This window comes from Rhopilema esculentum, chromosome 3, assembly GCF_057945365.1.
Source record: "Rhopilema esculentum isolate cy_ngs chromosome 3, ASM5794536v1, whole genome shotgun sequence".
Lineage (NCBI taxonomy): Eukaryota > Metazoa > Cnidaria > Scyphozoa > Rhizostomeae > Rhizostomatidae > Rhopilema > Rhopilema esculentum.
Window position 1 is genome coordinate 2,223,056 of NC_142817.1, and position 16,380 is coordinate 2,239,435.

Below are 16,380 nucleotides of genomic sequence, written 5' to 3' on the forward strand. Positions count from 1 at the left end.
GCCAGCACCTTTATCTTAGGACTTGACTACATTAGAGTTTTCATCACAGAGCCATGATTTAAGCCCCCTAGCCCTCCAACACTGATCTCTGATGACATTGCATTCCGATTTTTTGAACGATTTTCAGCCCCAGGTTGCAACTCACGGAAAGGTTAGAATCTTAGCCCTCCCTGTTTCATTTGGGATAGAACTTTTAATACTCATTGCTGACCAAGAGATAACTAAGTTTAACAATTGTTCAGCCCTGTTGTAGAAATTGTCGTGTAATCGTAAATATTTTTACAATTGGAGGAGGGCTTAAATCCCAGCCATACAGTGAAAACTTTCATTTGATCAGACCCTTTTCTACAGAATCACACATCAAAGAAAATAATTATCTGAGATAGAAGTTGAACGTTACCTTCCAAGGGCTTCAACAGTAATAATGTGATATCCGTCAAGAGAGATTACAGGCTGAAGACACTACACAAAAACATATCAAACGTGTTTAGTACATTATGTTGTCAAATAACTTCATTTTCTTTACTTATATAAAACTGCTCTATTAATATTGATCGACACAAATTGTTTCCAGGCATTCAAAGAGGCATTTCTAATAAAAGCATTTTAAACCAGTGGAAAGCATTTTGGTGGGCATGCTGCTTTTTATTAAAATGTCTTTATCAAAATGTTCAGACTAAGAGTCATCTAATTTTGAAGAATATTGTAAGAATATTGCTTAGTCTCAGTACGCATCATTTGTGTCTCATCAGCAACTGCATTTTTTGCAATGTTCATAAAATTTGCTATGTTTTGTTTGTAAAGAATTTTGTGATTGTTTAAAACTTCATATTTCTAAAGGACATTCTTATTGTTATAATTATAATTGCTATAATTTTTCTTTTTCAATCGTTTTCTCATAGTGACATGAAGTTTCATTTAACTATGTTCACTTGAAACGACTTTAGATTTGAAAGATATGAAAAGTCTAAGATTATGTTCAAGCTCAAGGCAACAATCTTTGTCAAAAGTCTAAGAATATCAAAGTTTGTCAGAATATACAGTATTTTGATATATTAAAAGTGCATTAAAGTCACATGAAAATTTGTAATTTTCATGCAAAGCTAGAGTAATTTTACCAAATACTAAATAGCTCATGAATAACAAAGAAAATATTTGGTATCAATCGATAAAAATACTCGAAGAATTCCTTCATTTTTTTCATTAGATAGAAGAAAAGTCTTTAAATGAAATGCTTTTCGTCATATTACAATATATCATCGAAGCAAACAACATTCATTTATAATCGCTTGCAAAATTTCAGAGTGCCGCACAAGATTCTTATCTTAAGAAACGAGTTTGTTTTTTAATAGTAATTTGATGACAAATTGATCAACTGGTATTAGAAATAACTTTTTTTTGGTTTAAAACTTCTTATAATAATTTGTATTTGCATATATCTCAGTACAGTGAAAGAAATTCTTCGTTATGATCAGATGCTTCAAAGCAATCTGTATTATGTAGATATTGCAACTTTAAATGTTTTCTCTGCATTTAACTGTAAAACCTTCGACAAATAAATTTTTGACTCAAGTAAATCAATTTTCAAGTATCGATGAGCTTTGTAAAACAAATTGAAGACGTACTGAATTGACAGCAACAATTGACTGTGGGTGAGCAATGGGATCATCTTTTGAAATTGCAACTATGCAGATACCACAGCCTCCTTCATTGCAAAGTTTCTTGACACCTACCAAGATGAGAATTAGAGCAGACTGTAATATGAGTAAAGGAGATGCAAAATACATTTACGTGCAGGTTTTTGCGTGTTAGGCAGGGAAACTTAGAAAAGGTTCCGTATGATCTTTGAATTTTTGAATCTTTGTAATTTCAAATTTCATTCTTCCTTTAAATGCATGATAGCGATAAAAGTTGTAGCTACAATGCACTACAACATGATGCTATGTAAAAAATGCCTGCCTTTATCAGCATAATTTGTTAAACTTAATATTTTCTTGCCTCAAGTCTCTTAAGTTGGATGCACTTTTTGATGACAATTGTGATGATTTTTTATAGATTCAAATATCCTTATTTAATCCACTTAGATCTCTTGAATGAGTAAAATAGCTCTAAAGTCTTCATATTATCATTGCTGTATACCAAATAACTGATATATCAAAAATTAAAGCTTTTGCAGGAATATTCGTAATAGCAAAACATTAAGGATGGAAAATTTTTGAAAGCACAAATAGCTACATCCATTTTTAGGTTGTGACCTGCTAATGACTATTTGTCAGACCTCTGAGATAGGTTCTCAACATGTTTTTATCTTAAAATTTTATTTAATGAAAGGAAACATATTTTTTAATTTTGATAATTTTGATGTAAAAAATGGTCAAAATTTCGTGATTTTTCATTTCATTACATCCTTAAAATTATTTACTTTTTATTTCATAGTTATCGTTGTGAGATTTCAAAACTAGAGAAACAAACTGAATCGTTAGCTCCCAAATGTCCAATCTAAGGACAATATTCGATAATCATTTGCTATAGGCACATTTTATCAGAGAAAACTGCCAACAAAGATTCATTTCTCGTTGCTCCATCATAAAAAGATTAGTTCCTGCTCCAAGTTAACCTGATTCGTTGCAAGCCCCCTGTTCATAGTACCAATGCAACTCAAGCCACTGTCTGAATGACTTTTTCCAGGGATAGACACGAGCGCTTTTTTAAAGGAGTGCTACCCTATGTTTAAATAAAGCTCAAATTGTGTTTATTGGTATCCAGGAGGACCTTTTAAGCTTGAAAATAAACATTCCTGAAATAATGTCTTATCAAAAATTCCACCTCGAATCATTATTATTCAGCAATTTAGCAAAAGTTTAACTGAGATCAGATTTAGAATCCAAAGCAAAGGTTATTTTCATGTTGAGTTTGGTTAGATTTCTATTCTTTGGTTATACCACAGCAAGAGCCACTCGTACCTTAAAAAGGCCAAGTAGAATTTGAATGACTTTTTGATTGGCTGTATTGTTTAAAAAACGCAAAAACTTGACATGCCTAGAGGAATTAACCCATGCTTTTCTGACTTTAAACAGACAATTGAAAAATTTCGAAATTTTCTTGTGTCCATCTTCATAAAATTTATATCTTGTATATGCTGTATCTTTGCGATTATTATGATCATTTCATATACGAGAACAATGGAGTAGTGACAATTCTAAAAGAATAGCCAACGATTTAAAGATCCTATCAAGCTGTTAACCTTTCAAGCTGTTAAGTCTATAGGAACATTGAGCATTGAAATAAAAGAGACAAAGATTTTCAGCATGACCAAAAGCAAACGTTTGCTGCAACTTTCTTGTAAAGTTAGAAAACAAAGTTGTCTTCAATTCATGGATTAAAAGAGACCCATTATCTCATGAAGGATAAGTTATATCAAAAAACATAATTGTACTTTTTGTTTCTCTGAAAAATGCATGAAAAGCAAAATTTGACCGATGATTTTGAGTGATCTTCAAGTAAAAAGTCTCGTTTAATATATTTTACATAAATTTTCAAATGTAGAAGGCCAAAAAGCATTTTCTTACACTGTCTTGTAACGGTTGCCTGAGCCAACTCTTGAATTTGAAAGTTTATTGAGCATTTTTCAAACTAATTTCCTAAGTAGTTGTCCCACAAGGCTCGTTCCTTGGCTCCATTTTGTTGTTAACTGCTAGCCTAAAGGTTTATGAGTCCAACCACTGAAGTCTTCACGGTATGTAATAAAAGTATCACAGTTAATTCCAAATTGAGCTTCTTTTACGCCTCTATAAATGAGTCCAAGCAGGGGTCGACCGAAGTCATTATGGCTTAACACCAAAATGTTGCCAATACTCATGCTTTCTATATTACCTTCTAGAAACAGCAAACTAAGAGAACTTGTTATCAATTTTATGTATGAAATAGCTTTAGTTTTAAGAAAATATGGCCTAAATTAGATAATTGCAACATTTAAAACTTGCTATCAATGATTGCCACTTTGTGGTCACGAAAGTCAAAATTTAGGTATATTGACAAGTATTTAGCAAATTTTCAATTTTTTTAAAAAACAAGGTATTCTTCACATGGTCCTTAACTTTTTGAACATCATTGTAAGAATATTGATCACATTTCAGTACTTGGTGACCAATGTGTGAGATTTGCATTGATTTCAGGGAAAACAGCCACTGTAGCTTAAAAATGCGTGTTATGGCAATCTGAATATATCATTTATCTTTAATTTGCTGCGTGCTCGACAATTACGCATATTCACAGAAATTTCAGCTCGTAGAGTCCAATTATCGTAGAGTTTAGCTCGTAGAGTCAAATGTCTGGAAATGAGGGCAGATGTATGATAGGGTGGAAATGAGGGCAAAAATATGCTCAATAAAATATATTTTATTTTGCTTTTCAACCAAAGCTCACCGTAAAGCCAACAGCCAGCACGCTACTGGTTAGAAATGGCATGAAGATGCTTCTTTTGAAGGGAGGGGGCTTCTGGGGTGGTGGGTGGTGTACTTATCGAACTCTGAATAATGCTGATGTATGGTTAGCTTGCTACCAAAAGCTTGCTTGATTTATAAGTCGTTTCATGATCATTTCTAACGTATATATGAAGCAGCTAAGAGATGCTGTTGTGTGAATGTTGCCTCTTTATGGGTTTAATGACTAGATAAACAGAACACAGAACTGAGGGTGTACGCAGGAAAAGAGGAGACGCTACAAATGTGTGATTGATAACGTGACTGTGGATACAGTGACAAGTGACAATGACACAATGCTGGATATGATTAGTGATCGAACTAGCAGCAAATCATATGTGGCAAAATTGTCGGAAAATATTTCTATAATCGTGTTTGTTACATGTTTGTTATAAAGTTGAGACATCCCTCGGAGAAATATTGCCCCAAAGCATGTGTCGTGACTAGCAAAAGATATCAGGTAGCAACTCGATACCACATCACACAGCAAGAATATATTCTCATACGTCTTACGCCTTTAAATACCACAAGATGATGTTTGGAATGCATAGTTTTGAAAGGGAAATCGAGCCTAACCTCATAGCTATTGCACAATTACTTTAGAGGCTCATTCTCATGAAACCAGTAATCCAACACTTGTGCTATCCCATTCGTTTAATGACAGCTAGCAACATAATAGAAAAACCGGTTTATATCTACTTTCAAGCTGCTCATTGCCGGACAAATGTATGAACTTATTACAGTTACAAATGCATTTATTCATTCAAATGAAAGTCTTGAAGAAACACAGATTCTAGAAAAAGTAGGATTGTTTGCAGAAGTCAGTGTTCCCCTGTTTCTATGAGCGTGGCTTTACCAAGAGCTTAAACAGTATAGTGTATATTTTCACAATATTCTGTACACTTTGCGAAAGAATATCAGACAATGTTGTAACACCAATGTAAATAAAGCTTTCGAAAATCATACGAATAAGTCGTCTGTAAACCAATTTTGTGGAAAATTTCCCTCTACATTTCCGTTTAAAAGGCGATCATCCTTGAGAAGCTGTAAATTTTGAAACTGCAACGATGTTCTGAAGCAATTCGTAAATTGTCTACTTGTATATTATTTTCTCATGACATGGCTGGAAATTTTTTTCGAATAGGATCATTTCTTCTCTACATAGTACCTCATCGTTGAGTTCTAGTTATTGTAAATCATCTATCATTTAAGTATCACATACGAACCCGTTATTTCTAAGTTAATCTAATAGACATTGTTCATAGGTATCTAACATTATAACTGTCACCCTTAATTATATTGAAAAGTTCTCTGTCGTCGCTCTTAATGTTCCAAAGATATTCCCTGCTAAGCATTGTGTCACTCAAGGTGAATCCAGTTTGTTCTTCGTGCTGTTAGTTATGCCTGTTTAATTATCTTTTTACGTTAATTGTTTTCATAAACAATTCATAAAGAGTTGAGGAGCGAACACTCATCATCGAAGAAAGCGAGTGATTCAGTGAAACCGGTCAAAATGCATGTACCTTCTTGTGAGACAACATTTTGTGAGTCAGTTCAAGCAAAACAAACGACATTAACTTTGTTATAAACATGGAACTAATTAAAAAATTAACTTAAACTATATAAATTCATTCAAAGCAAGCAAATAAGCACATAATAGTTTTTGAAAGAAGGACGGATTATCAATATGCCCAATTATCCCTACCCTATTCACTCACATATATGTGCATACGCTTCTAAGGATTCTTAAATTCAATACGCTACCATTCTTAAATTTTCAAGAAATCTGATAGATTTTCCACACGATAAAATTTTCTTTTGCATTTAATAAATTTATGCAAACAATTGCTTATAAAGAAGAACTTAGTCAAGAAACTAAGAGACACCGGAGCACACATTTTAGAGTGGTGGGGGGCTCTAGAAAGGTGGAGGGCTCTTTGCCTGGTTTGTCACAGCTATTTTTGATGCCACAACCTTGACACTCGATCCAATTGCCCGAGGTGTTTTTGTCATCAATCTCTTCCTAAATTGAACTTTCAGACTTTCAAAAAAATGTGATGAGTGGGCAACGGGACACCGCATGAATTACCACGGGGCCATAAATGTAATATGATTAGAGCTTTTAGTTAATTATCACTTGCAAAACAGTGAGATATTTTGACATCTGGTTTTCTTCATCTCTTTTAAATTTCCTTATCATATAGGCCTGTGTGTCTTTATTCCGATAAAGGCGCATGCGCCTACATACAAAGTGCACGTATATGTGAGGAAGGAAGGTATTTAGAAAAATTGCATTGTATTCTATTCAACTGCAACTCCTAATTTCTAGTGAGATAGGAAGTTAACTAGAATATAAAAATCAATGGAAAAGTTACAAAATGTATGATATGTTAAATTTTTAGAGCACATATTGATTGTTTTCCTTCAATGTGAAACGTTCCTGAATGAGCTTGTTACAGGATATGTATTAATCTAATACTGGATTTAATATTTCTTGATAAGTTTTGGCCAATTTTAACAAAGAGAAAGCAGAAAACTGACTGCGGATAATTTCAAGGATGTTCAAAGAGGCAATCATAGTTCCCTGCTAGAAAGTATCAGACCTCCGTAAATAGCTTTGTAGAGTAATTTATAAAACACAATAAATGCTCTTTCATGGGTGCGTCCTTAAAAAGACTAGCTGTAAAGCCTGGCTTGATTTTGTTTCGAAATTTGTCTTATCTTTTGAATCGATTCTCTCTGGATAGCACTCATTTGTTTTTGCTTTAAGAGGCAGAGCGATTTATCTATTGGTTCAAAAGTCTTTACTAAGGTGCTGTCTCGTTTCCATACTGCTCGACCTGATGACGTAACTAGTTTACCATAAAACCTAACCCTAACCCTAAACCTAACTCTAACCCTAACCCCAACCCTTTACTTGAAATGATTAATCATACTAATTTCTGACTATTAATCATGCTTATTTACGACTATTAGGTCGAGCAGTATGGTAAGAATTCCAGGAAAAGCATCTCAAGACATTAATTAAGAAACGCCTCTTGGCTGATCCCTCAGATTCTAGTGCTCACCCTGGGGCCTCTATAACAACCCTTTATCTTATTTGTCTAAATAAATTCAAAAAGCTACTGTCACGATGTTTCAGTATGCAATCTGAACTTGACCGTTCTGGGCATGGGTTAACCCAACGGTTAATCCTTTGGCCAGATCTAAATGACAGCAATCAGCATTCATAGGCCGATGTTATTCTGCAATGACAAAGAGGTACTGAATAAGAAACATTAAAATAGTGTTAGCAAGTTGTTGAAAGATGCGATCTTGTAAATAAAGTCAATTCTGAATTGTCTTGTGGACTCGTCGAGAAGTAAAAACCACGATAAATTTTAAAAAAAATTATATAGCTTTATTCTGAAAGATAAAATGTAACATCAAATTTTGAGAGGGAAGGGACAGCAGCCTTCTTTGAAAATGGAGAAATAGATAGAGCATTGCTTGACGTAAATAGGGCCAGAGAAAAAGCTTGAAATTTTCCTTTTAATTTGAAAAAGGGTTTTCCTAAAGATAAGTTTCTTGTTCTGTTCAAAAAATGATAAACTCGTCTTGGTATGCCCGCCATCAAGGGACGTCAAATTGATTTGAATTGGTTGTTTGTTCAGTTTGTTTTCGTAACACCAAAAAATAATAATAAATAGTCTCGTTTTACTTTAGTCTCGTTATCTTTCAGTAATTGTAACGTTTTAAGGTGGTTCGACTGGCGAAAAAACCATACGCGACGTGATTACCCAATTTCTTGTGAGGAATTGTTCTTCCCGTACTGCCCTATCTTGTTTGTCTTGTTTGGGGAGACAAACAAACAAACGTGCCTAGCAATGTGTAAAGTAACCCCCAGTTTTGGAATCAAAGAGCATGCGTAAAAAACGACTTCCATGCGCATGCTCTTTCTTTCCAAGTTTTTTATGTATGCACGGAGGCTAACCTCACTACTTATAAGACTTTATCTAGGTCGTCTTCCGAACGATGTCCTGGTTCCTTTCTAAACGTCACAAAATAAAATCACTTTCAGTTTCAAAACTAACGACCTCATTCCTTTATCCCCCCCCCCCCCCCTCCCAGCAAAAAGCTTTCCCTTCAATGCAGGTATTCTTGATGTGATAAACGAGTATAGGGCCCTAATCCTGCATTGTAACTCGGTCTTGTAGCTAGGGGACCCAGAACTGAAAGATCCTTAAGGGTCCCACCTGCCTCCGTTACGACGCTGCCTTGCAATTTTAATGGACTGAAAGCACACATTTCAGCTTGTCCAAAATGTCGAATCCCCGTCTTTTCTTTTTTCTTGCTTCTTGTTTGCTATCTTGCTTTTCTATTTCTGCTTTCCTGGAAAATTCAAGGGACAGTCGGAACAGTCGTCTTAAGGGTAGGCGCATCAGCAGGGGAAAAAGTTTTGCTTTGGATACAGAGAGACTTTTTCTGCAAACAGTTATGTCTGGTGCACTCGCAAGCCCGATTTATGGGTGGGGTTTTCCAAAGATATTAAAAAATTCAAAGTCTTATGCATGATTAGGTAGCTTCAGTGGTTTGTCATTTTGAGGTTCGCGTATTTCTTTTGTATGTACGAATAAAGTGACCTACAGATGATTAAAGTAGCTGTTACTAGCGCACAGTTTGTCTTTTGTGACAGTATAATGTTAGGTAGCGATTTCCGGAGCTGCAAAGAATTGGATTACAGATAAATCCTTCTCGGGAACTCTGAATGTGAATGCAGTCATCTCGCTTTCTCTTTCTTTCTGACATATTTTTTCAATAGTTTGTTGTTTAAAGCGCGGAAAGAAATTCTTCCAAGCAGAAAGGGAGAAGGAGCTGCTTGAACATCAAGAGTGGGGAATCTATCATTTCTCATAAAGAAACTTTTATGAAAATGATAGAGCATTGTGTTAAGATTTCAGGGGCGTTGGCACCAACATCCTCCCTTTGTTGCACGGGGGCAAAAAAGCAAAGAGCAACCTAGCCCCCTTTTTTGTAATACTTTAGCTGAAGCTCTTTTAACTGTGGGTTGTGGTACAGTGTATTACTTCAAGTTGAAGGTTAATCTATACGAAAATTAACGATTATTCAAAGTTGTGTGGGCATGACCCGCAGCGTCACGTTTCGTTCGCGGCCTATCGTTGGGTGCAGTACTGTAAAAGGCTTGATATTGTTGTTGACATCTGCATTCTTTCGTGGAATGGGAACGCTGTCTAGATTTAGTTTGTTTAATTTACGATTATCCACGGGTCAACAAACCATCTTTGTGGCATTGTTACGTAATGGATAATTTTACGATGCTGTTTAGGGAAAACCACTTGCTGTTTCTTTTTCTTAATTCAACGACCCTATACCAGGGATTCATCGCCTCTATAATCTAAAAGAGGATACCTATGCAGCAAAATTTGCAAGAATGATTAAAAGTACCTTTTGTAAAGTTACAAATATTTTGTATTATGCAAAAAGTAGAATTGTTATTATGTTAACTTTTGGGTAAGGCACCGGTCGGTGTTTTCTATTTGTTGTCTTGGTTAATCAATTCTGCAGTGTTACACGATAATATAACCATGCAAAGAGAAAATTTAATTATTCTTGTTTGACCAATTTCTCTACCAAGGGGCCCGAACGTAGTGGTTATGATTCACGCAGTCACGCACTATTTTTTTACTTTTCACGCATCCACGCACTGCAAAATTGGATTTCCACGCTCACGCAAACAATAAATGTAATATCAGCTGTTGCTCATCAGAGCCCTGTTTGAGGGACTCCAACACCAACACTACTTTGAAACTATGAATACTAATTTGAGATTTAACTATTATTGGTTAATTACGAACTAAATTAAGGCAGTTTTTTAAATTTTATTCAAAATTTCATTAACGCATTAAAGGGACAGCTAGAACCTTTTCACAATATAACGCAAGGAAAACTCATGTTCACGCTTCACGTAGGAATCTTAATTCGCTTTCTTTTACGTTTTGAAAGATAGACACAAAACAGCACAAAACGATTTGTCAAAGTCATTGTTTGTTAACTTAACATGTTTCTGTTGTAGTTTATGTCTCTTTTGGTATGACGCAAAAAGTAGAAGTGTAGAAGAAGTAGAAAAACAGGAAGTGAATTATTTAAGTAAAAAAAGATTTTGCAAACCTTTCAGGAATACTTTATCTCTCAGCCAGTCTGTAAGGTACAAATTCGGTTCAGGGTTGATGACGACATATTCTGTGCCATTGACAAACATTCGTACTTCTTTTACCAACTCCATCGTAAACTGGCTTGCTAAAGTCTGTGCTCCTCATCTCTAAACTGCCATGGTGTGACAAACAATTTGATTGGTGAACTAGAACAATTGAACATTGTTCTATCCATAAAACCTTTACCCTGTTTTTCAAGATTTTCAAGTTTTGCAAGTTTTGCTGAAGAAACAGGTTTGTATCAATTGATTTTAGCTTTGCGTCAGTAGATAAATGAATTGAACAAGTCTTTTCAGCCCAAGGTGAACAAAGACATCATAAGATCAAGGAGAACAATACCACAAAGCAACGAATGGACCTGAACATAAAGTATCAAATAACAGAGTTCTAAACATGGCAGGCCTTAAGGGTGTAAAAGCATTCTTGTTAATTTCAATTTGAATCGTTGCACAGTAGGTAACTTGGATTTAAAATGGAGCCTCCAGGCTTTTGAAATATTGGATGCTTGAACTCTTTAGAGTTTTAGAATTCACAACTGGTTGTACTCAAATTAGCGTACTCTTACAAAATATCATTAAGACATCACTTTATCTCGGTTTAGTTTTCTACTCTTTGTGGATTTTAATAAGCATTATCATCGATTCTCATTTTTTAATAACTTAACTCCATTTGGAAGTGAGTTCCAAATCTTTGGAACCAAAAAGCTTATAGGCTTTTTATACTCAAGGAACAAACAATAGAGTTCTCAAATGTGACGTCTCAAAAAAACTTTTTTAGAATTCTTGAATTTTGATATCATAACGTGAAGTGCTCCCATACATGCAAAATCGGTTAAATTTGTCAAATATCGGGTGGGCTATGGCCAATGAAAGATTTGAAATTAGCTAACAGATTACTGTTATTTTGGCTCAGTTCATAATGTTAGAGGTTTGATGGGGCCAGAGCTTGTGCTCATCTGGTCATTTCTAATCCAATACCTTTAACTGATTTTGGGGGTATTCCATGATGCTCTTTCAGGATATGGGAACAAATTTAAAAAATTCTAAAAAGTAGATTTTTGTGACGTCATCACTTGAGAACTCTATTGTAACTTTTTGCAGATTACAGCTAGTCGATTTTGGAAGGAAAGAGTCTTTCAAAGAGGTTTGATTCAAGCTTAAGTTTGTTATGTTCGAAGTTTCGACAGCTTAATAGACTGAATACGGATCGTGTAGATTCAGCTTTGGTTAGAAATATTACAATATGATAAAGTATAATAGAATAATAATGAGTGGTTAGATCGTTGTCTATGCTTACATTATTCATGTTTCTTTATTTAAACCTCATTGCTTTGAAATTATTTAATAATTTCCCGATTACTAATGATTGGAAGTTTAGATGCATTAGCAGTCAGTTGACTTGAATAAAACCAGTCAATGCACTAATTGGCAGTGAGTCGAACTAAGCTATGAAAATTCATCAACATTGCAGCAATGATCGAAATCTGCAAAGTTACATACTTAATGGCATAGAGCTCTCATTAGTGACAATAAAAATATCATCGATAAAAAGTCTGAAAACAGTGGTTCAAGCATGTTACCTACATAAAATAAGATACCCGCTAAACTTTAGCGTTCGTTTCGTTTCCTGTCTGAAAAGTGAAGCCTCGTTTCCATTTTTTGGTAATTGGGGATGCGACGGAGACGCTGCGATGATACGGAAACATTTTTTTAGATATGTCCCCGTCGACCCGTCACGACGGTGATGGTTGAAAAATGTTGAAACATGTTGAACTTTTTTGGTCGACGCCGTTGCATCCCCGTCGCATCACCGCTGCTTGCCATGCATTGAGAACACATTTTTCGATATGTGAACATGTTTTTGGTTCATCGGCGTTCGACAATGATATGACTATCCTACAATGCACTGCAAGCAAAACTCAAAATCTAAATCAAAAATGGTTGCCGCAAATGAAAGTGTATATGGTAATAGTACCGAACTTATAAAAGATCATGTTTACCTGAAGAAATACTCTCTGTCATGTATACTCAGTTCTCTGAAGAGAGTGTGGAATTGGCCTAGTTCTCGTCTCTTTTGAAGAAATTCTCGCATCCATATTTTATAACGTATTTTTTCACGAAAATTTTTTGTTCTTCTTCGTTTAACAAGGATAAGCATGTACACCAATTTGACTTGAGGCAGAAAACGTTTGTTTAATGTCGGCATTTTTCTTTATCAGGAATCGCGCGCTTGCGTCCCCATCGTCCCAGCACTTTTTTATATGGGAACGTGAACAACGCTGTCATGGCGCCGTCATGGCGGGGACGCGTCCCGATGCTTTCGCTTACGACGATATGGAAGCTAGGCATAATGTCCAACTCGATAAGCATTTAGGCAGTCTTTCCTCTAGCCTGGGTTAAAACATATCCGGGTTAAAAGTTATCCGTTTTTAAAGCGAGTCAATGGAAACGGCATTTTTCTTCGACCCGTTTTTAATCCGTTTTTGATCGTTCCCACTAAGCCGGGTTAAAATGTATCCATGGTGAAAAGTTGTAAGAGAAATCAGTATTTGCATCAATAATCCTTCAATTTCTATCGTTGTAGGTTAATGGAAGCAACATCGACATAGAGGATTTTGTTTCCTTTTATTTTTGGCGCCATCTCAATATTCAAACGTTGCTGTTGTTGCAAGTGGGTCAGAAGTTATCCGGGTTTCGGCGTTTCCATTAACTCACAGGTGGGTCAAAAGATACCCGGGTAAAAACTGACCCACTTTGAGACCCGTTTTCAAACTTATCCGTCTGTCAAGTGGGTTAGTGGGAACGTGACGCAGAAACGGATAACTTTTAACTCGGATATGTTTTAACCCATGCTAGTGGAAAGGCTGCCTCAGTTTTCCATTTAAAATATTGACGAGAAGGCTGCGAAAGAAAGGTTTTGGAGAAAGATATGGGTACAACCGCAGGGTGTTTGTTTTCTTTTACACCAGTCTTCGAGACTTCTATTAGCACGCTAGGATGAGAACTGTTTTGGATAGGCTTTTAAGAAATTAGATAACTTTCTATTTAGAAACTGGAAACAGGAGCGTTGCTAGCCACTAAGCTTTGAAGGGGGGGGGGGATAAAACAAAATATCTTAGGCCACGCCATTTTAAAGGTTAGAAGAAGCTCGTTTGCCAACAAAAAACACCAATTTTGCCAAAAAGAAAAGCCCATGACAAACTTCCCGGTCTCAACTATCTTTTTTATTAGCAAACACCAGTGACTCATTCTCCGACATCTTCTCATTTCAGTTCAGGGACGCCTGCAAAAGATAAGGGCATGAAGGGCAGTGTTGGTGCCGAGGGCAAATCGTGGAATTTTTCTACTAACATAATGGAGTATTCCTGGGTGGGAGGGGGCGAGGTTGGGGTAACATAATAAAATATTAACTTGAATACAGTGCCACCCATACAGCTGGGGTTTTTTACCATTGTAAAATGGAAGTCTATAATCGCGAGAGATGATCCGAAGATTAAAGAATGGCGGTTTCTTGCGAGCGGCTATACTTTACCTTTCCGTAGGATTACTCCTCATTAGGATTACATCATGTTCCGTTATCATTAGTTATTTTGGGTAACATTTTAGGCTTAGTTATGCTTTTCTGGTATTTTCCTTGTACATATAAATATACGTAGTCAGTTAGATTCAAGGAAATTCGGAGAGAAATTCAAATGGGTATCAAATGGCTTTGTCACTATTCACAATATTTGGTTTCATAATAAATCATGGCTGTTACAAATAGGCTGGTTGTAAAATTTTGATTGCCCGCTAAGTTTTTATATTATATGATTTATCCTCCTTAGGTTCCTGGAGTACTTCTAAGGGAACACGTCGTTTGTTTATCATCTATTATCTTTGTCGCTCTCCTTCTTTTGGTTGACCTTGTCACAGACAAACTTTTAATCCTTTGCGTTTTTGTGCTGGTGTTAACATCTTTCTAATATTTTCTAATAGATATTAACATAACGAGGGTGGTCAAAGTGGTGCCCCTCCCGCCCCTGTTTCAGTTTACCACAATCCAATTTGGTCCGTAGACACCTCTCCTAATGGCAGCTGTCCTTGACTTTTTCATTCTATCATATCTGTTGCTATTGTGTTTTCCCAAAATCAAAAAAAGACCCAAAATCCCATATTGGAATTCTTACAATGATCTCAATCTTCATCTGAGATTTCTGGAAATTATCTGAAATTTTTCAAAAAGGGCCTTTTAGATAAAAAACAATAATCAGAGATCTTCAAAATAAAATCAATAGCAAGATTGTATCACTTCGAATAATAGGTACATCATAACAAAAGCCAGATGAAAACTAAATAATAGGTACATCATAACAAAAGCCGAATAATAGGTACGTCATAACATTTCTCTGATGGGAGAGGGGGGGTGGGGACTGATGTTATCTACCAATTCTGTCTTCCGTCTGCCTCATCTTCAATTTCCTTCCATGAACAGCACCCCGATATGAACTTCGTTCCAACGGCACTGCACCTCAGTGGTGGCGCCAGGGGAGGGCTAGGGGGGGGGCTACAGCCGGAAGCATCTAGCCCCCCATCGGAGGAAATTTTAGGTTATTGTCGGAGCAAATTTGACAAAATAACGTACGAAAACTGGTTATTTTAGTCATTTTAGCCCCCCTGTCGGAAGCTCCAACCCCTCTGTCGGAAGATTTCTGGCGCCACCACTGCTGCACCTTCTATTGACGCCAACGCAACACTGTTACATTTTCTGATTACATTTGGTACAATTGAGCTGACTTTTGCTTCTTTCTTTGTATGGAGCATGAAACTCGAATTTGCAATACACTAACTAAGGTATTTTGAGCTTTGCCAAAACGGTACCGATTGTCGGAACTTTTCCATTGCTTTCCGGCATTTTTCTTCTTACCATAATTGTTACACATAGTTGGTAAATTATTTGCTATAAATACAGAATTGCGTAGTGATTAGTTGTTTTTCCTGCGGTTCACTTAGATGGATCGCATGGTGAACTCGTTAGGATCGCGGTAGAACCTTTAACATTGCCTGTATACTCCATAACTTGGCTACAGATACATGTTTAGGTAAATTTAGTTATAAGCGTTCAGCGTGTTATAGGCATGCAGCGTTATTTCTACATAAAAATTGCTGTTAATTAGCTTTAGTTGACGTAAAACTGCACATGTTATTCTTGCTTCTTATTGGTAGTTAAAATTGGAGAATTTTTGTAGCGTTAATCAGAACCAGGGACTGTAGATTTAAAAGAGAGCGCGTTAATTGTGAATTGAGATGCATCGTAAGATGTAAACACGGTGGTTGATACCAATGAACAAGATAGCAGAGCAAATTTGTCTTGTTATTCTTCAGCGTTCATCTTCAGATACTTCAAAAAATCTTTAGAATTAGCAACTGGGGAGTTTATAGTCCCAAAACCGATCTGTGGTATCATATGTAAGTGAGAGCCAAAGTTGGGGAATTTTTCACAATTTTACTCCCCATGAGAAAATTACAGCAAAGGAATGGATAAACAAAACAATAGCATGGCTAAAGCTTTTTCAAGAGTAAAATAATTTTAAAAGGAACAGCATTACTAAAGCTTTTTCAAGAGTAAATTAATTTTAAAAGGAAAATTATTTCTTTTTTCTGCCTCTACAGCGATGAGCAAAAGAAGTAGTCTCGTTTTCAAGTTCTGTC

General features: G+C 35.9%; 1 protein-coding gene across 2 annotated transcripts in view; it reads right to left on the reverse strand.

Annotated features, from left to right (window-relative positions):
* The window catches only part of LOC135692715 (uncharacterized), a 37,639-nt gene extending 26,728 nt beyond the window's left edge, over positions 1-10,911 (reverse strand). The window contains exons 1-3 of one of the 2 annotated variants that reach the window (XM_065210971.2): positions 10,650-10,911; positions 1,626-1,729; positions 401-462 (exon numbers count right to left, since the gene is read on the reverse strand). In XM_065210971.2, coding sequence (XP_065067043.2) covers positions 401-462; positions 1,626-1,729; positions 10,650-10,764 — 281 coding nt within the window. In that variant the 5' untranslated portion in view covers positions 10,765-10,911. The remainder of the gene's footprint in view (positions 1-400; positions 463-1,625; positions 1,730-10,649) is intronic. The other variant, XM_065210972.2, reaches the window with a different exon arrangement.
* Between the last annotated feature and the right edge of the window lie 5,469 nt (positions 10,912-16,380).